Source organism: Dromiciops gliroides, chromosome 4 (assembly GCF_019393635.1).
Source record: "Dromiciops gliroides isolate mDroGli1 chromosome 4, mDroGli1.pri, whole genome shotgun sequence".
Lineage (NCBI taxonomy): Eukaryota > Metazoa > Chordata > Mammalia > Microbiotheria > Microbiotheriidae > Dromiciops > Dromiciops gliroides.
In genome coordinates, this window is record NC_057864.1 from 410,880,881 (window position 1) to 410,902,636 (window position 21,756).

The 21,756-nt window shown below is 38.3% G+C and overlaps 1 protein-coding gene and 1 non-coding gene across 2 annotated transcripts in view; both read right to left on the reverse strand.

The window, feature by feature from the left end:
• The window catches only part of LOC122725561 (protein unc-93 homolog A-like), a 33,541-nt gene extending 12,307 nt beyond the window's left edge, over nt 1-21,234 (reverse strand). Inside the window, 4 exon segments of the mRNA XM_043962735.1 lie at nt 1,126-1,251; nt 8,202-8,431; nt 8,872-9,053; nt 21,148-21,234. Coding sequence (XP_043818670.1) covers nt 1,126-1,251; nt 8,202-8,431; nt 8,872-9,053; nt 21,148-21,234 — 625 coding nt within the window.
• Nucleotides 14,229-14,353, reverse strand: LOC122727171. The gene has a single exon (XR_006353116.1). It is a non-coding gene; the product is annotated as a U6atac minor spliceosomal RNA (small nuclear RNA).
• Nucleotides 21,235-21,756: the final 522 nt, after the last annotated feature.

Sequence of the window (21,756 nt, forward strand, 5' to 3'; positions counted from 1 at the left end):
GAAAACTGAGGTCTAGAGAATTTGGGATTCCCTAGCTTCTAGCTAGAGGAAGAGGTAAGATTGAAATTCACTCCTGCCAATGTGGGCCCCATCCCCTCCTTTACCCTTGTACCACATTGTCTCTTGGATACCCGAGCAGATCTTTGGCAGAAACATTTGAGGAACACTGGTATGTAGCTTTTCTTTATATGTCTTTATAGTTCGGTCAACTAGTCTAGAACAGAAAGGGATGGTTATAAAGGCTGCCATCTTTAGGCAGAGAGATCAGTCAAATATGGCCTTAGTTTTTGTTCATTATCATTTGTCCTTGACTGTGTAATTATAGATTTCAGAACTTACTGGATTTAGAACTGTATGTCAGGATGAGTGGTGAATTATTGTCTTGCCACTCTACACTTGAATTATGCAACCATAGAATGAAACATGGCTACCGGTTCTGATGGTGAGGATAATTTATCATCTGTAGTTGCACCTTCTAATCTTAGACACAAGTGGGACCTCAGAAATACTATTTCACAAAAGTCTGTGTAAGTACTACCTGCAAGTTGACTCTTATCAGTAACCCCTCATCATTTGAATTGCTTAGAATTCTCTGGATCCTGTCAATACCAACTAGGAAGAAGGAATCCACAGGGAAATTTTCTGAAGACACAAAAGATAAAATTTCTTCCATGAAACAGGAGCCCACAATTTTTGTCTGAAAGAAAAGCTACTTCAGAACACAGTGTGGAATAAACCACCAATGCTGCAGGACTGGAAATTTTATGAAAGATTGGCTCTGTGCATGAGCTTTTTTTTTTTAGGGTTGTGGCAAGACCACCAACTATGACAGCTTTGGTTCACTGAACCTTTCACTCCTACTTATTTAACCAATAAATCATTAGATTTAGCTTTGCCAATACAGTGGCATAAGAAAACTCTGATATATCTAAGTTCACATGAGAAAGACCTACCAAAGCAAACCGGTCCTTTACAAATTTATCAGATATCTTGTAGAAGAGAGAAGTTGTTTAATTTTGGGAGGTGGCCTTTTGGGGGTAAGCAGAAGAAAATTTAAGAGAATTTCAATTGCCCATAATTCAATTACCCATAGATAATTCATTGGTATTTACTCTAGGTACATACCAGTATAGATGCCCAGCAGGGTGTAGATTAACTCATTTGTTGGGCGCTTAGTACTGTTTGTAGATGTGCTGGTTGTAAAACAATCACTTGCTCCACAGTGCATCAGTTGGTCACCTGGGATTTCTCCTGTAAAATAAGAAAGACAAACACATTAGAGTATTGGGTACTGTCCCTCTGGTTTCAAATAGTAAAGAGGAGTAAATCTCCAGAATCCAGTAATGATTAATTATGGGGTTTGTGCGACCCCTTGACACCAAAACTGTGAAAGTCTTCTCATATTGTTTGTACTTAAAAACCAATCCCCAGGTTGTCATTGGAGCTCTCCTTGAATGCCTCATCATGTTTTGGAGATGACCCTGGATCCTCAAAGGCTATGCCAACCAATTGGAAATTCTGACGCCTCCGTCCCAAACTGGAAAAGCTTCAAATATGGGACAACTAATAGACTTTGTATCTATTATCTGAGGAGTAGCTTAGCTATGTTTGGAGAGCCTTATCACCATAAAACTCTCCAGAGTTTATCCTTCAAGGATAGCCTTGTGCTGTTTCAAGACCAAAAAGACAGCCCCCCCCCCAATGTTGTGACTGAAGAATGGTTGGTAGAGATGGATGTGGACGTGGCCAGCATGTAAGTAAGTGGCTTGAAAATGGTAACCTATAGCAGGACATCTCTGACTAATTGCCAGTATTCTGTTTTCTGCTTCATTTCTCCTGATGTCAGAAGTTTCTTGGCACTTCCTAGCTTGTCTATTGAAGAATGTACACAAGAAATTAAACACAGTAAAGAGCTAGATTAGGACTCAGATGAGCCGGATTTGAATCCCGGCTGTGGTATTCCTTACCTATATTCCCTCAAGAAATTTACTTAACCTCTTCCTCTTTTTAAGGGGGTCAGGGAGATTCATAATGTCCTTTCTGGTTTTAAATTTATGATTAACTTTCTAAAAGTTCAGAAGTTTATTTTGCTAAATGATTCTAGCTACATTTTCCTCCATATGATTTTAGAAAGCAAAAGTTAAATTTGGGGATGTTTTCTGTCACAATGGTTAAAGTGCTGAATCTGGAGTCAGGAAGAGCTGAGTTCAAATTTGGCCCTAAACACTTAATATCTGTGTGACCTTAGGCAGGTCATTTAATGTCTGACTGCCTCAGTTTCCTTATCAATAAAAATAGGGGTAAGAATAGCATCCCAGAGTTGTTGTGATGATAAAATAAGATATTTGCAAAGAACTTTGCAAGCCTTAAAACACTAGCATGTGTGTATGTATGTTTGTATATATTTAGGTGGAAAATAGTATAGAAGAGATACTCAAAAGAATCCTCTCTCTCCTTGGTAAGATTTTTTAATTTACTGTAGTGAACTCTTACTGCTTCCGCTTTTTTAAAAATCACCTACTTAGTTCTCAACCTGTGGCTTTAACTCCACAACTCCACGGAAACTGCTCTCTCTCACACTGAAATTAACAACAATCTTTTTAATGCTAAATACAATGGCCTAGGGGGCAGCTAGGTGGTGCAGTAGCTAAAGCATCAGCCCTGCATTCAGGAGGACTGGAGTTCAAATCTGACCTCAGACACTTGACACTTACTAGCTGTGTAACCCTGGTCAAGTCACTTAACCCTCATTGCCCTACCCCCCACCAAAGAATAAATATAATGGTCTTTTCTAGTCCTCAACTATGCTTCCATTCTGCAACTTTGGACACAGTTGACCATCCCTTTTTCCTTAGCTTTTGTGGTACTGTTCTCTCTTGCATATCTTGTCTATCTGATTGCTCTTTCTCAGTCTTCTTTACTGGTTTCATACACTTCCCTTGCCCAAGCATATATGTCCCCTAATAGTCCACCCTAGACCCCTCACTCTCTTGCTGGTCTCAATTCCTACTAGTTCAATTATCATCCATATGGAAATAGTTTACAAATAAATGTATCTAACAGTAATCTCTATTCTGAAACCAAGTCTCTCATCATTCATTATAGGTAGGTGGTACAGTGAGTAGAGTTCTAGGTCTAGAGTCAGGAAGACTCATCTTCCTGAATTCAAATCTGACCTCAGATACTTACTAGCTCTGTGGCCCTGGGCAAGTCACTTAACTCTCTTTGCCTCAGTTTCCTCATCTGTCAATGAGCTGGAGAAGAAAATGGCAAACCCACTCCAGTATCTTTTCCAAGAAAACCACAAATGGAATCATGAAGAGTTGGAATTGACTGAAAAAAACACTGAACAGGCAAACTTTAATCTCTTTTCTGACCCATGTCCCCCATCATTCATTGCCCAATGCACATATTCAACTGAACATGTCCCTTCAACATCTCAAATCCAACATTCTAAAAACTAAATCATTCTCTTTCCCCTTAAAAACTACCCCTCTTTCAAACTTCCTTATTTTTTATTGGAAGCACTATCATTCTCCTGATGAAGAATGTATCATTGCTTTAATTTGAACCGTTATCTTTCCTGAAGGTACTGATATTTTATGATAATATAATTTTACTTGGCAAGGATAAATAATATGAAAAATGATAAAATAATATATAGAGGGAATGGAAAATCATGAGAATACAAGAATGCTCTTTTTAATTTATTTTATTTTATCTTTTAATTTATTTTACTTTTGTGAGGCAATTGGGGTTAAGTGACTTGCCCAGAGTCACACAGCTACTAAGTGTTAAGTGTCTGAGGCCAGATTTGAACCCAGGTACTCCTGACTCCAGGGTCGGTGCTCTATCCACTGCGCCACCTAGCTGCCCCAAGAATGCTCTTTTTAGGGCTCCTAGAACCTTATAATTCTGCTGAGGTCTCATAAAGTGGCATCCTTTTTTTTAGCATATGATACATCTTAATGTATCATTGGCCATGTTCTAATTCTCACCCCCCCCCACACACACACACACAAACAGATCCATCCTTGACTTTTGCCTCACCACCCATATCCACGCCAAATCTACTTTTGTTAAGTTACTTCTATAACATCCCTACAATCTCTCCTTGTCTCTCTGTTTATCACCATTGATAAGAACATCAACTACAACTGACAAAAAATAGTGATTTGTCTAGCGTTGTGCAGCTAAGCAGTGTCAAGATAGAATCTAAAGCCAAGTCTTCCTGGCTCTAAATCTACTAGTGTATCTACCATATTACCATAATCCTGGTTTAGACTTTACTTACTTCTCCCTTGAAATAATCTAATGGCTTTCCAATTTTTTTCTATTTTTGGTCAATCATCTCCACACAGTGGCTAAAATAATTTCCCCAAGGTACGGATCTGATGATTTCCTTGCTCAGAAGGAAGTACTTGTAAAGTTGATTATTTTTTGCCTAAATATGAGGTTTCATATATGTTCTTTATCATATTTCACTTCTTTTTTGGCCCAATTTTCTCACAGTCCAGATTTTTCTGAATCTTCACTATCCAATGAATTAGTTATCCATACCAAATTTGCGCCATCTGCACAAAGATAAGGATACCATTTAATCCTTTTTCTAAGTCATGGATAAAATGTCAAATGTCACAAATGTCACAAATGTCACAATTCCACGTTCAGATCTCTGAGATATGCTGAAGACCCATTAATGACTACTCTCTAATTCTAGCCATTCGACCATTTACCAAATTCACATATTTGTACTGCCATCTATATCACATTATCTATATTACTTTTCCCACATAGACTTTGTCAAATTCTGTGTTAAAATCTAAGTCAACATTATCTACAGCAGACATGGCCAGTGAACCACAATGCAACACTCCCAAGAGTGGGACAAACCAGATTAAAATGTAATTTGGAGGGGGCGGCTAGGTGGTACAGTGGATAAAGCACCGGCCCTGGATTCAGGAGTTCCTGAGTTCAAATCCGGCCTCAGACACTTGACACTTACTGGCTGTGTGACCCTGGGCAAGTCACTTAACCCCCATTGCCCCGCAACAAACAAACAAATAAATATTTTTTTTTAATGTAATTTGGAAACATTTTTTAAAGTAAAGAAAAATACAGTGGAATAAAGATAATTGTTATTTGTGTTTCATTCTCAAAGAGGACCAAGGACATCAAAAGATGTCTTGACTTATGCATGAATTGGATTTAAATGAGGCAGATAAGTAGTTTTCTAAGTCAATATGCTACCTGTAGGAATCATTATATATGGCTTAGTGGCCTTATGTATATTTGAGTTTAACACCACTGTTCTATAATATTTCCCTCATCATGCAGTTCAGTAAACATATAGGAAAAGGAAGAATGTGGTAAGCAGAATGATCATGTTCTTAATGATGCCATGCAGGATCATTGTGAATGACTTTTCTACATGTACACTAATCATGCTTTTAAAAATCCATCATAGGGGGCAGCTAGGTGGCGCAGTGGATAGAGCACCGGCCCTGGAGTCAGGAGTACCTGAGTTCAAATCTGGCCTCAGACACTTGACACTTACTAGCTGTGTGACCCTGGGCAAGTCATTTAACCCTTGTTGCCCTGAAAAAAAAATCCATCATAGAATTTCCCAAGGACTCAAACTGAAAACTCACTAGCCTATTCTGTCTTAGGTATACCCAATGCACTTACAAACAGATGGGTGTAGTACGAGCTGTGTAAGGAGAAACTTTGATCCTGGATGACTCAACTATATAAGTGTACAAGCTAGTTGGCAGTCCCTAGTCCCCAGCACATCTGATGAAATACACAGTTGACTTGAATTGTTATGACTACGTGACCCTTAAACCTATTAGAGAACTAGGTTATTCAGTTTGTGTGTATCTGTGTATCTGTGTGTCTGTGTGTGTGTAGAAAAGAGAAAGTCAAGCTAATTTGGTATTATGTAGAAAGTCTAAGAGGGAAAATAATGACTTAATAATGCTGCAATGTTCATTACATGTTATAATGAGCTCGCTCGACAAATTGCAAAAGCAATAAAAAATTTCCTCAGACTGAATTAACAATTCTGCAATAGACAAATGGTCAAAGGATATGAACAGCACTTTTTTCCTCCTTTCCTCCCTTTCATCCCCCTCCCTTAGGTGGTAAGCAATTAGATATGGGTTATATATATACATTTATGTAAAACATTACCATATTAGTCATTTTGTACAAGAAAACTTGAATAAAAGAAAAAAATGAAAGTCAAAAATAGCATGCTTCAGTCTGTGTCCAATCAGTATTAGTTCCTTCTTTGGAGGTGGATAGTATGTTTCATTATTAGTCCTTTGGGATTGTCTTGGATCATTATATCACTGAGAATAGTTGTCCTTCACAGTTCTTCATCAAACAATATTGCTATCTCTGTGCACACATTCTCTTGGTTCTGTTCACTTCACTATATATAAGTTCATAAAAGTCTTTCCAGACCTTTCTGAAATCATCCTGCTTGTCACTTCTTGTCACTTATTGGCACAATAATATTCCATCACTATCACATACTACAGCTTGTTTAGCCATTTGGCAATTGATGGGCATTCCTTTAATTTCCAATTCTTAGCCACCACAAAAAGAGCTGCTAGAAATATTTTAGTACAAATAGGTCTTTTTCTATTTTGGGGGATATTTTGGGGATATAAACCTTGCAGAGTTATTGGCTGGATCAAAGGCCTATACACAGTTCTATAGCCCTTTGGGCATAGTTCCTAATTGTTCTCCAGAGTGGCTGGATCTTTTCACAACTACACCTATGATGAATTAGCATTCCAGTTTTCCCATATCCCTCCAACATCCAATATTTTCCCCTATTTTGCCACTCTGATTGGTGTGAGTTGATACCTCAGAGTTGTTTTAATTTGCATTTCTCTGATCAATAATAATCAAGAGCTTTTTTTTCATATGATTATAGATAGCTTTGATTTCTTTGGAAATTTCCTGTTCATATCCTTGACCACTTATTAATTGGAGAATGATTTATATTTTTATAAATTGTCTCAGTTCTCTAAATAATTGAGAAATGAAGCCTTTATCAGAGATAATAATTTCAAAAATTATTTCCCATTTTTCTGCTTCCCTTGTAATCTTGGTTACATTAGTTTTGTTGGTGAAAAACCTTTTTAATTTTTATATAATCAAAATTATCTTTTTTACATTTTGTTTTGCTCTCTCTATCTTTGGTCCTAAATTCTTCCTCTTCCCATAAATCTCAGATAAACAATTCTATGCTTTCTTAATTTGCTTATGGTGTCATTCTTTATGTATAAATCACATACCCATTTTGACCTTATTTTAGCATATGGTGTGAGATATTGGTCTAAACCTAGTTTCTGTCATACTGTTTTACAGTTTTCCCAGAAGTTTTTGTCAAATAATGAGTTTTGAACAGCATTTTTCAAAGAAAGAAAATCCAAGCTATCCATAGCCACCTGACTGCTCTCAAATCACTAATAACTAGAGAAATGAGAAGTAAAGGGCTTCTGAGGTTCTACCTTGCAGCCACCAGATTGAAAAAGATGACACAAATGAAAATGACAAATGTTGACAGAACTATAGGAAAACAGACACAATAATCCATGCTTGGCAGTGTTAAGAATTGGTTTAGGCATTCTGAAAAGTCATTGGAACCCATGTCCTCAAAGTCCCTAAATTATAAATACTCTTTGACCCAGCAAGGTCACTACTAGGCCTATATGAAGGCTGAAGATGAAGCATGCTACACACTTCCTGATAGAGAGGGGATGAATTCAAAAGAGAAATTGAGCCATATATTTTTGGACAGGGCCAGTGAGGGAATTTGCTTTGCTTGATTATGCATATTTATTACAAAGGTCATCATTTTTTTCTTCTTGTTTTTAATTGGGAGGGAGAGTGGGAGAGGGAGAGAAAAATTAACAATGACTAATTAAAATGAAATTTTTTTTTTTTTTTGCAGGGCAATGGGGGTTAAGTGACTTGCCCAGGGCCACACAGCTAGTGAGTGTCAAGTGTCTGAGGTCGCATTTGAACTCAGGTCCTCCTGAATCCAGGGCCAGTGCTTTATCCACTGCGCCACCTAGCTGCCCCAAAATGAAAAATTTTTAAAGACTGAATCAACATATTTCTCTTGCTCATCACCACCAAAATTGTACCCCTCTTTGAACAGTATTATAGCCAACTCCATTTACCTTGGGTAGGCTCCTGCTGAAACACCAGAGATGAAATCAAATTCCCCCATACACCGGAGGACTGAAATATGAGAAAGAAGATGCCAAAATACTGGTTAATGACATCTTTCCCAAGTTTTCCTGCCTTCTGTGCATATGCATTTCCACTAATTGTAAGGTAAGTGCATTTGGCTGACCACAGCGGGGCTCCTCCTAGACCTAGGATTATGGAGGTGGAGATCAAGGTGTACCTACAAAAAAAGAACCTCAGTTAGTCAAAATAAAATATATATTCTTCCTTTTTATTGCTTTTTTTGAGAGAAATAATGGAAAAAGACAAATAATTCACCACAATGCTTAAAGAAATAGGTGAGCAATATACATTTTAGCTGAGGTACATGGGCAGAGAAGACATTAAGTGCCAGTGAATTCTGGCACTGAAAAGTTCAGTAGATAGTTGTCAGGTATTTCAAACAACTTGAATGTGCTGAAATGATAAGAAAACCTTGGCATCCTCAGCTTAAATGCTCTGTGATGCTGCTAGAGTACAAGGAGGAAGGATACCATTAGGCAACTGATCTTTTCTGGCATCTTCCATTGCTGACTTCTCTCCATATCCTATACCTAGTGTGTAACAGGAGGCAGCTGGCTGGAGGTCAGGGCTTTTACTAGAAGAGAAGAGGAGATATACCAGCTGGCATAGAAGTTTCCCAGAGAGAAAGCAATATAGCAGCACATGGAGGCTGTAATGGTCCACTTGCAGCCAAATTTCTTAATGAGAATTGGAGGAAGGAACATGGAAGACAGGATCAGGGCTCCATAGATAACACTGAGTGTAGCCACCCCTAGTCCTTCTTCATCATTAAGGCTGCTCTGTGAAAACAAGCAAACAAAAAACCAAGGTCAGTGACATGAATTCAAGAGAGGCACAAAAGAAAACATCATTCAGTTATTCTGGGGCTTAATAACCAAATACTCAAAAAATCTTATTTTTCTTTTTATAAAGATAAATGTATTTATTTATTTTATATTAATTTTTAATCTTGTCCTTCCCACCACATTCACACACATCAACTGAGCAAAGAAAAAGAAAACCCTGAGCATAAACATACTTCACCAAAACAAATTCCTACTTTGGTCATGACCAAAAATCAATGCATCTCTTTCTTTATTTTAAATTCATCAGCCCTCTGGTAGGAGGTCAATGGTGTGACAAGTACCATCTCTCAAATTATATGAGGTGGTCTAAAGAAAAAAACAACAAAATTTGATGGCATCGTTTTTGTAATAGTAATGAACTTGAAATAAAGTAGGTGCCCACCTATATGACTATCTTAACTGTGGTACATGAATGTATTGGAACATTATTACTCTGTAACTAAAATAATGAAAAAGAAGAAAACAATGAACCATGGGGAGACATATAGCCTCATGCAAAGTAAATTGAACAGAAGCAAGAAAACAATATGCAAAATGATGACAACAATGTACATGAAAAAGAAAAACAAAAATCAAAACTAAATACTATGAAATTACCATGACTAAGCTTAGCTTAGGCAAAGAAAAGGTATAAGGATACACCTTCCTCTCTTCTCTCTTGATGTCAGATATGGTTGAAAGAGGAAGGACACATTTGGAATTTAAAGTGGTGTGAAACAAAAGATAAGTTTTTTTTTATACCTGTTCATTCATACTAAAATATCTTTGTAATTCTCAGAAGGGAAAAAGAACAAAGCCTCATTTACAAATTTATGGAGGGGTAGAGGGAAACCTACAAAAGCTACGAATAAGTTTTAATATTAACTAATAAAAAAGTAAATTAGTAAAAAAAAATAAGAACCATTTTTCCTTCATTAAAGGATTTTTCTGGTTGTACACCAAAGAAGTCATAACTTAATTGGAGTATGCAGTCATAGATCTACTGGCTAATTTGTATAGACAAGAAAAAATGAAATCCAACATGTTTTTTTCCTCCCTCTTTTTTGACTCAAAACTCAAGAATAAAGATTATGTTTGACAAGATGTTTTGAAAATCCACCCAGAGAACAGACACCCACATAAAAGTTTTCCCCACACAGAGATTAGGCCTGGCAAGAGCAAAAGCATGTTTTTCTCAAACTTTAAGCAAAGGGAGGAACTTCCATGCTCATGAAGAATGTCCAGAACCAGGTTTTAATTTCCAAAGCAATATCATCTAGGGACAGGATTAGGAATAGATTTAGCACACGAAAAAGAAAATAGCAAGTAAATCCAAGTCAAGTAACAATCAATGATTTATTGAATATAAAGAAAAGATGATGCCATACTTCTAAATCTTGTTGTTTAGAGATTTTCTACATTTATCTTTTCTTAGCTTAAAACTTGGAGCCTCTTCTCTTGCCTTCACTTCCTTGCCTCTCTCCAGCTTCTAAAAGTGCGGTATAGTCTGGCTTCTGAACTCATTCCTCAACTGCTCTCTCCAAATATAGGACTGATGTCCTATTGACCAGATCTACTGGCATTTTTTCAGTCCTCATTCTTGACTTCTCTGAAGCATTTGAAACTGTTGATTGCTTTCTCTTATTATATTCTCCCGTCTCTCCATTGTTGTGATAATGCTTTTTCTTGGTTTCTTTCTCCTGACCATTGGACTGCTCCTCCAGTTCTTTGCTGGATCATCATCCACATCCTGTCCACTAACTGTAGGCAAGCCCCAAGACTCTGTTCTTGGACCTTCTCTCTTTTCTTTCTCTACTGTCTCATTTAGGACCTTATCAACTTCTCATGGGTCCAATTATTGTCTCTAAGCATTACTCAAATATCTAACTAATTTTTTCTCCTGAACTCCAGTCATGCCTCTCCAACTGCCAAGTAGACATGTCAAAATAATTGTCCTATAAGCATTTCAAACTTATATCCAATTTGGAAATTATCTTTTCCCATAAATCCATCCTAAAATTCCCTATTTCTGTCAATGACTCCACTATCCTTCCAGTTATCCAGTATCATCTTTCACTCCTCACTTGCACTCAAATCATCTATTCAATCAGTTGCCAAATTATCTTGTTTCTCCCTCCAAAATATCTCTCACTAATGTCTATCCCCTTCTCTCTACTCACACAATGATCACCCTAATTGATTAGGCCATTGCAGAACCTTTGTATTTGCTTTCCTTGCTTCAAGTGTCTCCATACTCCAATCCATTCTTCATTCAGATATTAAAGTGATTGTCTAAACTTTAGGTCTGACCATCACTCTGTTTCTTTCTGTCCCTGTCTCTCTCTTCTCTCTGTCACTCACACACACACACACACACACACACACACACACACACACACACACACTCCCCTAATTATCTCTAGAATAAGGTATGATCTCTTCTGTTTGGCATTTAATACTCTTCCCAGTCTGGCCCCATCTGATAACTCTAGTTTTATTACACATTTCTTCCTTTCACATACTCTATAGACCTTTCAGTCATACTGGTGTTGTTATTTCTCACATATGACACCCTACCTCTATGACCTTTGAAATAACTGTCCTCCATCTTCAGAATGCTCTCCCTCTACACTTCGAACTCTTGGAATCCCAATCTTCCTTCAAGCATCTCTTTCTATATGAGTTGATTCCCAGACCACATCCCCCAACTAGTGCCTTCTCCACTAAGGTTACCTTGTATCAGCTTTCTGCGTATTTTGTATATACCTGAAAATATGCATGTTGTTTTCCCTATTAGAACGGAAGATCCTTGAAAGCAGAAACTAGTTTATTTTTAGCTTTATCTCCCAAGTTCCTAACCCAATGCCTGACACATAATTGGTACAAAGTGCCTGTTGACTGATAATTAACTAAATAAAGTAGTTAACTATTTCATACTGTTATTTAATAAAGTGTTATATTTTCATTAAAAAAAAAACAATATTCACTGACTCATGCACTAAATGCTCTAGTATTTAAGCTATTCTTGCTTGAGGAAAAGTTCCATAAGATCCATGCTAGCCTAACAAGCACCACCACCTTCAGCTGATAGCAATTGCCCCAGCTGTTATTCCTTGTGAAAAAATAATGGGTTTTGGAAAGCCCAGCCCGCCCCCCCCCCACCTTGGAGGGGATTATATTAAGATTGATTGGATTGACTTTGCTGATTGACTCATTTGAAGTTGACTTGATTGAAACCACACCTACTTGAGAGACTGGCTCTCAGGGGATAGGTTCTCTGACCTTGACATGTTCTGTTCATGGACCACCCTCAAGTCCAGTGAATCAATGGATTTAGGTGATGCTAGCCAATTAACTTGGATCAGTGCGTAGGGGCCAGAGGTAGCTTCTGTTCTCACATGCACAGGAACTTGCTCTTTTTGGCCTGAGACTCTGAGGTGGTAGCTAGATAGGCTTCTTAACTTTCTGAGCCAGGTGTTCTCTTTTTACTAATACTTGGTATGCTTTAATAAATACTTAATGCCCCAAACTGGTGCTAAAGCTTCTAATTTATAAGTAACAAATATATTAGATACTCCAGCCAATTTTCCCCAAATTTGGGACAGAAATAAGGCAACCACATATAGTTTTACTTGTCACATCCTTTAAACCAATCAAAATCTGAGAGCTTTCTAAATGTAGGGCATTGTGGATAGCCCAAGGAACAAGACCTGACCCCGAACCTTGAGAGCCAAGTTTAATGCCTGATATGAACCAACTCATCCCTGAGTGACACAAAGAGGAAATATATGAAGATAATGGCAGGATTGTTCAAGAACATTTATTCTACTCTTAATTTGCTCCCAGCTGAGACCATTTTAAGGAGCTGCAAAATTGAAGAGACAAATCAGAATTTCAGGGTCCACTTCAAATTAATATAACAAAGGGATTCAAAGGGAGAATTTTTCACTGTGTCCTGACTTAAACTCTAGTGAAGGTACTGAATACAACTAGACAGACATAAAAGTCATTCTTTTTCCTTAATCATGTTATCCCAATTTATAACTAATTTATCCTAGCCATTAAAAGGGTTTCTAAGTCCTTCATAATATTTATTTAAGGATCCCATGATTTGTACCTAATTTGCATAGATATTTCCTTTTTTACCTATAGTGTGCTTCTTGAAACTTTCATCTAGTTTAGTTTCGGAGACACTGAAATCTAAATTTTCCTTGTATCCTTTCCAAACTTTCCTTTTCAGTTTCCTTAATTGGACAAATTAATCTACCTGCCCCCTTTACTGCCAACATTCTTCATGATGCTATCCTTGACCTTCACTTCTCCCTATATACACAATTCTTCTGAGATTTCAAGCAAACTCAAGACTTTAATTTTATTCTATGTGCCTCATAACTCCATAAGAATACTTCTGTATTTCCTTTCACTATATCATATCAGGGTTATGGCCTTCCCTCAAACTAAGCATGTCCAAGATTGAGTTCAACATTCTTCCAACCAAAACCAATTTCATTTTTCCATCATTATCCCAGTCATCTGTGTCTCCTTCCTTTTGCTCTTGCTCCACATTCATTGAGTCACTAAGTCCTGTCAATTTTTCCTTCATGTTATCTCTATCTAGGGGAGCGAGGTGGCACACGGTCTGGAGGTCAAGAAGAGCTGAGTTCAAATCTGGACTCAGATACTTACTAGCTATTTGACCCTGGGCAAGTCACTTAACCCCCATTGCCTGCAAAAAAAAAAATCCTATCTCTACTGATTACCTGTGTGACCTTAGCCTATCCAGGACTTTGTTTTGTTCCCTATAAAACAATGGGATTGAACTAAATGATCTGCAAGGTCCCTTCCTACTCTAAAACTATGAATCTCTTTTATATCTATTCCCTATTTGATAACCTGAAATGGTTTCCTGCTGAGTGGGTGATAAAATTCAATCTCCATAAACGGTTGTTTGGTACTTTTTGCCATCTGGTTCTAACCTATGTTCTGTGTTCATATTAAGCTGTAAAGTTTTGCAAATGAGATTTCTCTCTTAGGCTATTGCTGCCCTTGGCTTCCATGTATCTCTGTATTGAATGGATATCAAATGTTTGCTGGCTAAGGCAGGTTTGGGGGTTTTTACCTACTTCCTTCTAAGAAAGTGGGTTAGATGCCACAGAGTAGGTAGCAATGCTTTAACCATATATATGGTGTAAAGGCCACTAAAACTTCTTCTATCCTAATCAAGGGGAGTGCTAACCTCTCCTTTCATACAGCAGCTAGTTGGCACAGTGGATAGAGTACTGGCTATGAAGTTGGGAAGACCTGAGTTCAAATCCCACCTCAGACACTAACTACCTGTGTGACCCTGGGCAAGTCCCTTAACCCCAATCGCCTTAAACATCCAAGGCCATCTTCAGTCATTCTGATCTATATCTTGCCAGTGGACCCAGATGGACCTGGAGAAGAGAGTGAGATTGGTGACCTTGCTCAGCCCTCCCTCACTTAAATCCACTTCACTGCAAGTCATGACATAACCCCAATGTCACGGTACTCTTTGAGAACAAAGGACAAAAAAACAACAATATAAGAAAGCTATTTCAATTGGATAAAGCTATTTTTGTAGGAAATGGCCTGTTCCAGATTTGGCTCTTCTGAGCAATATGTCTCATCATTAGGTAGCTTTTCATATGTATATATGTCTCATCTTCCCAAGTAGATTGTAAACTCTTTGAAGTATAGCTGTATCCCTCACAGTGTCTTATGCATAGTAGATGCTTAATATCTGTTGTTTGGTGGATTGGTTAAAATCCTGGGCAAAGGAGAACAATTCCTCAGAATATCAGGGGGAGAAAGAGAAAAAGCCATCAATAACACACAGTGGCAGAGCACTTCAAGCCTTTTCAGAACAACTCAACAGAAAAAAGGAGGAAAACTAGGCTGACAATCATGTTTAGACTAGTCGCAGCATGAAGCTGTGGGCAGGAAGGAACATTTCCACAGAATATCAGAAGTGGGAAGAAGAAATCAATGCAAAGTCACATTGACCTGAGCACTCTAAATTTTACTAAGTACTGTCTCACAACTCACTGAAGTAAGTAGCACAAAAAGAATTATCTTCATTTTATCAAAAAGGAAATAAAGGCTCAAAGTGAAGGGGTTTGCTCAGGGTCACAGTCTCACAGCCTTCATTTAAACACAAGCCTTGGCTAATTTCATTTTTCCGAACTCTTCTCACTCTGCCATATTGCTTCTTTTTGAGGGGAAATATGCTAGATTTAATTCATTATAGCATCTAGGTGGCACAGAGGATAGAGTGTTAGGCCTGATGTCAGGAAAATCTGAGTTCAAATCTGGCCTCAGACACTTACTGTATGACCCTGGGCAAGTCACTTAACTCTGCCTTGGTTTCCTCATCTGTAAAATGAGCTGGAGCAGAAAATGGCAAACCACCCTAGTATCTTTGCCAAGAAAACCCCAGAAGGAATCACAAAGAGTCTGATGCCATTAAATAATAACAAAAAGTTTCTTCTATCAGAAGTTGGGAGTAGAGCCAGAGTTGTTCAGACCTGAGACTATTTTCCTATTCTTGAGGATAAGCTATTCAGTTTATCCCATTGTGTGCTCCTGAAAGCCCTGCAGCATTTCACTAAATTGGTATTTCATCACCACCCACAGCTTTGCCACAAATCCAAAAGGAAGACTTTGGTCATTTGAGCCTGATTACAAGGGCTGAGAAGAGAAATTTAAATCAGTGAAAGGAAAACTTAAAATGCCAAGTCTATTTTCTGTATGAAGGAGCCCACTCACCCTGAACCAGTATTAATACATGTAAGTGGAGCAGACCCTTTCCCCTCCCCTCTATTACATATCTCCAATCCGGTAAGACTTGAAAATAGAATGAATTGTAGATCCTTCTTTCCTTGTTGTATTCCTTAAACAGACCTGGCCCTATGCATATAGAGCTCTATCTCTCCTCTTTGGGGCTCTTCCTCTATTCTTTTTTCCTTTCCATATTCCCTTGATACTTTCAGTTAGTGGTATAGGTTGTTCAATCAACAAACATTTATTAAGTGCTTATAGTGTTTCAGGTGCTGTGCTGAGCAAAACAAAAATAGCAAAAACAGTCTTTGCCTTCAACAAGCTCACATTCTGAAGAGGGAGATGACATGTAAATAAACAGGTACATAGAAGAGACATACAAATGATGTATAAGAGAAGGCCCTAGCAGCTGTTCATTTAAAATTCCTACTATTTAATGAAAGCTTCTGGTCATTACAAAGCCCCTTTCTCTGCTACGGACTTTTTGTTTGAGACCATTGAAATCACCATGAAATTCTGTTCATTTAGTGGTGATGGGTTTTCTCAAGTTAGCTATCCACACTGGGTCATCCAAGCTGAGAGAGAGAGAATAAGAGAGAGAGGTAGAGAGAGGAGAGGAAGAGAGGAAGGAAGAGAGGAAGAAAGGTAGGAAGGGGAGGGAGGGAAGGAAGGAAGGGAAGGAGGGAGGGAGGGAGGAAGGAAGGAAGGAAGGAAGGAAGGAAGGAAGGAAGGAAGGAAGGAAGGAAGGAAGGAAGGAAGGAAGGAAGGAAGGAAGGAAGGAAGGAAGGAAGGAAGGAAGGAAGGAAGGAAGGAAGGAAGGAAGGAAGGAAGGAAGGAAGGAAGGAAGGAAGAAAAAAGCTGACTTGCCGATTAGTGCAACCTAGTGAGTGTCAATCCCAAATTAGGTCTTAGAGATGGAAGGGCCCTTAGAGATCATCGAGTGAAGTCCAGTTCTCTCATTTCATAGATTAGGAAAATGAAGCCAAGATAAATGGGTCAGGGAGGGATTCATTTGCAGAGCAAAGATAAAAACACATGTCTCCTGACTCCTTAGACTTTATTGGTCTGAAGGTTTTTATGTTTTCAGCAAATTATTCGCTGCCTAATACATTTAGAGCTTTAAAATTCCTTTGGTTGAACTACATGACTAAAGATTTCTGAATAATTAAAATCATGGGTTACTTAGAGGTCAACAAATAGAGAGGTACATGGTTGGCATTGAACTCCAGCATATTCACAAGATTCTCAAGGAAGGATTGACTCCATTAAAAAAGCTTCATAAAAGATGTCATCCGAGAACTATAGAGCCCAAGAAGCAGTTAGGCTTGTTACATAGAAAAAGGAATCAGACCCTCATGCAGCTAACTGGCACATTGGATAGAGTACTGGGCCTGTGGTCAGAAAGTCCTGGATTCAAATATAGTCTAGAAACTAACTTGCTGGATGACCTTGGGTAAATCACTTAACCTCAGTTTAGCACCTTATAATGCTGTGGTGAGGATTAAATGAGGTGATATCTATAGAAAACTTAGCACAAGTCCTGGCACATAGTATCCCTAGCTATTATTATTAATTCCTTTCTTGACAACTACACAATGTCAAGAGAGCTCATAGGAGGTCCCCCTTCAAATGGACCCCTGGTGGAAGATTTAAATTAGATATGAACAAGGGCCTCACAGGATCAGTGATGGGCTATACAATCTGCATCAGAGTATATACAAGGGATTGTTCTAAGCCTGAAGCTACAAAGATAAAAAAGATACAGTCCCTTGATTCAAGGACCTTCCAGTCTAGTAGAAGAGATGATACCACATATAATAATTTATAAAGTTATAACATGATTAAGCGTATAGCAGAGGTCAGAGAATGGACCTCTCTAAGATTCATGGAGAGATGGTCACTTCTAGCTGGGAAAATGAGAAAGACAGATTCTGTGAGGTGTGGAATATCCCTACTCCTTAAATCAAAGTCATCACCTAAAGAAAGACTCAGATGTCACAGCATGTACAGTGAAAAATGCAAGGTTGGTTGTGGTTAAGACATTCCTCTCATTTGGATTCCATATCCAACAGTCAATTTGCACATCTTTTCTTAGCAACTTCCAATTCCTAAAGGCTATTGTCTCTTTAAGCTCAACATCTAGGGGAGCTAAATTTCTAACGTCATTGGATTTATGCCCAGATGTGGCCCATGTTCGCAATGCCAGCCATTGTCCCCTACTTGAGGAAAAGCTGTGTCATTTGAAGCAGAATAAGGGAGTACAAGATCTCCCATATTCCATCAATACCTCAGTAACCATTGCTTCCTATTGAGCAGAGGCCCATGCAACATTACACTCAGTAGCATAAAAAAGAATATTAGGCACTTTAGACATGGTTATTAAAAAGAATATCAATATCCCATTTTATGTTGTTAAGTCTTAAATAGGGCAGTAACTTCAAAAACTGAAATAGAAAGGCATTTCAAGGGAATCAGAGCATGATTGTTTTTAATAACTCCTCTTTATCTATAATTTTCAACTTTAAATTTAAATGATCAGCAGCCCTAGAACCAAAGTAGAAAATGGGTGATGACAAACTCAAAACTGGATTTGAGCTTTTTGGCAAATTGACTTTTGGGGTCTTTTCTTTTTTGCTTTACATAATAGGAGGGAAAGGAGCCAGTTTTTTGCCTCCCCCTCTTACTGTTGCTGAATTCCAGACTCTGAACAAGCTCCTTGGCTCAGTGATTGTGTCTTTTAAATAGTTTTTTGGATTTCCCTTCAGAGCCTAATAAAGTGCTTGCATGTTGTGGTCTAGATCAGTAGTTTCCAAGGTGAGGGATGTACATCCCATGGGGTTCCAGGGAAATGATCCAGCATAATGTGTAAAGAAAATATTGTAACTGAGGGGAGCGGCGAAGTTGTTCTAGCTACTGATAGCTACCACCTGCCTTGGCCATTCTCATTCTTCTGCATGTGCCTAGGCAGGGGTACAATGGGCTGTCAGCTATGTGAGTTCCTCCCCTGGCCCACCTGGCCCCATGAATCCAATGAAATGGGATTGATTTCAATGGAATCCATACTCATTTTTCCCAAGATCTTCTAAAATGAGGGGTTTGTTTGCTTATAAAACTATCCCCCCATTACATTCTTACTGGGTCTTGCCAACAAAATAAATCATATTGTAATCTTGGATAGGGTTTGAAAGGCCTGGGATTAATTATTTGGAGTGTGCTTTTTTCTCTTCTTGAAAGTAGTTAGACAGGTAGAACAAATCATTATGAATCATCCTGTTTTGAACCTTTTGATTTTGAGGTCAGATTCTATTATGTGAATACATAAAAGTCTCATAAAATCTGAATATGTTCTGCCAGAAAAAAAAGTTCAGACAAAGTTCTGCCTCTATGAGACTCCCCACCCTTGGTAACCATAGACAAGTGATGGCAACATAGTTTCAGAGCTGAAAGTAATCTTAAAGACAGGCCATTAAGTCCAACACTCTCATTTTACAGATGAGGGAAACTGAGGCACAGAGCATTTAAGAGACTTGCCCAGGTTCATTTAGCCAATAAGTATCTGAGGCAAAGTTTGAACTCTGTTCTTCCTAACTCCAAGTCCAGTCTCCTATCCACTACACCATGTTGCCTTTCAAGGTGTGAGCTTTAGTTTTCTCACCTGGAAAACGGCAGTGATTCTTGTAATGCCTACTTCAAAGATTTGTGAAGCACAAATGAAATTATGCACTCAATGCTTTAAAGCACGTCATAAATGTCAGTTATTGGATTGACCACTTAGGATGTTAGAAAGAACGAAAACCTCATTAGAAACACCAACAAATGCTGTACATTATAAGGCTACTCCTCAAAAAACACAGAGGACACCATATTGTCAATGGATACACCCAAGGTCAGCTAAAATAACAGCTGGACTACACAGCAGCTAAAGAGTTTTGCTTTCAGGGATACCACAAAGAATCGCAGCTCACAGTAATACCTTTTCCAATCTCTTTCCTATGGAAGAATTTGAAATGCCCTTAATATTAAAAAATAAACAAACAGACAAACATAAAGCCCCACACAGTTTCATTTAACAGCTTTTTACATTTTTTCCAAAGAAGGCAAATCTCCCCTCTCCCCTCATAAGTGCTTTTAATTTTACACTGAGATATAAACAACTGATATATTTTACTCGTAAAGGGCCCTAGGGCTGGAAGAAGAGGGAATGATGTGGGAGGAGGGAAATAAACAAAGGGGCATGGTGGCAGAACTTAGTGTACTTCACGAGCTTGCCCAGGGCCTAACCTGAAGGTGCCATACAGGTTTTATGAGATTTTTATGGATTCATGCAATAGAATCTGACCTCAAAGTCAAATGGTTCTAAGCAGAGGATAATTCATAATGATTTGTTCTACCTGTCTTAACTACCCTCAAGAATAGAGAAAAGCACAAACCAAATATTTAATCCCAGGCCTTGGCAAACCCTATCCAAGAATACAGAATAATTTATTTTGTTGGCAAGACCCAGTGTGAATGTAATTAAAAAAAATAGCTTTATAAACAAACAAAATGTTCTTATGTTAGAAGATCTTGGAAAAATGAATACAGATTCCATTCAAATCTATCCCATTTCATTCCATCAGTGGAATTCTCCCTGGTGCAGCTAGGTGGCACCAGGATATGGATAGAGTACTGGCCTTGGAGTCAAGAGGACCTGAGTTCAAATCTCACCTCAGACACTTACTAGCTATGGGACCCTGGACAAATCACTTAACCCCAATTGCCTCAAACATCCAGAGCCATCTTCGGTCGTCCTGATCTATATCTTGCCACTGGACCCAGATGGCTCTGGAGGAGAGAGTCAGGTTGGTGACCTTGCCCAGCCCTCCTTCACTTTAATCCAATTCACTGCAAGTCATGACATCACCCTGATGTCACGGTACTCTTCAAGGAAAAGCAACAACAACAATGGAATTCTCCTCTCTTATTGAAATAAAAGGAATTCTAGTCCCATTTAATGTTATCTCTATGACCATGGGCAAGCCACTTTGTCTGGCTGATTCTAAGTTTATTCCTCTGTAAAACAGGAATAATACTATTAATATACCTACCTTGGAGAGTTGTAGTAAAGAAAAGCTTTTGAAGCCATAGAATTCCAGGACATATTTATTATAATCATGTGTCTCATCTTCATGTAATTTCGGGGACTGAGGGCAGCCAAGAAGAAGATAGGCAAACTATACCCAAGATTTCCAAGTGAAATGCACACACCTACCTGTAGATTCTGAAGACCTCCATATGCTGTAAATAGAAGTAGAAATCCAAAGGAAACCACAAGAACATTCTTTAAGTGTTTCTCCATCTTGTTTATTGAAACCCTTCTGTCATCAGCGAAGAGTGTAAATCTAGAATTCCTTAAGTAGCCAACGAGAGCTTCAAGGGGAAAAAAGAGTCTGGGATTTGAAGTGACAGCCTCCCTTCATCTAAAGAGAAAGAACTCAAGTTAGCCATTAGGGCTAGTTAATGAACTTTGTTATCACTGACATCTAACACTTCCATAAAGTATTGTTAATTATTCACTTTCTCTAAAACATCAACAACAGTTTTCCCAGTAGGACAAAAGATTAGGACTTTTGACAAATGGTGACTTGGTTTTGGGGTTTTTTTTGTTCTTTCCAAGTACACAAGGCCTCACAATCAAATGATGATCCTACGCTGTGATTAAGGTGGGCTGACATCTCTGTAATGTATAGAAATTGGTGTGGTGGTACAGAAAAATGAACCTATTTTACTCTCAAATAACAAAGAATAAATGTCAATTCTTGCTCCTGAGAAAGGCCAACATGATTATAAGTAACTGTTGGTGGTACAAGACTTCTTTATT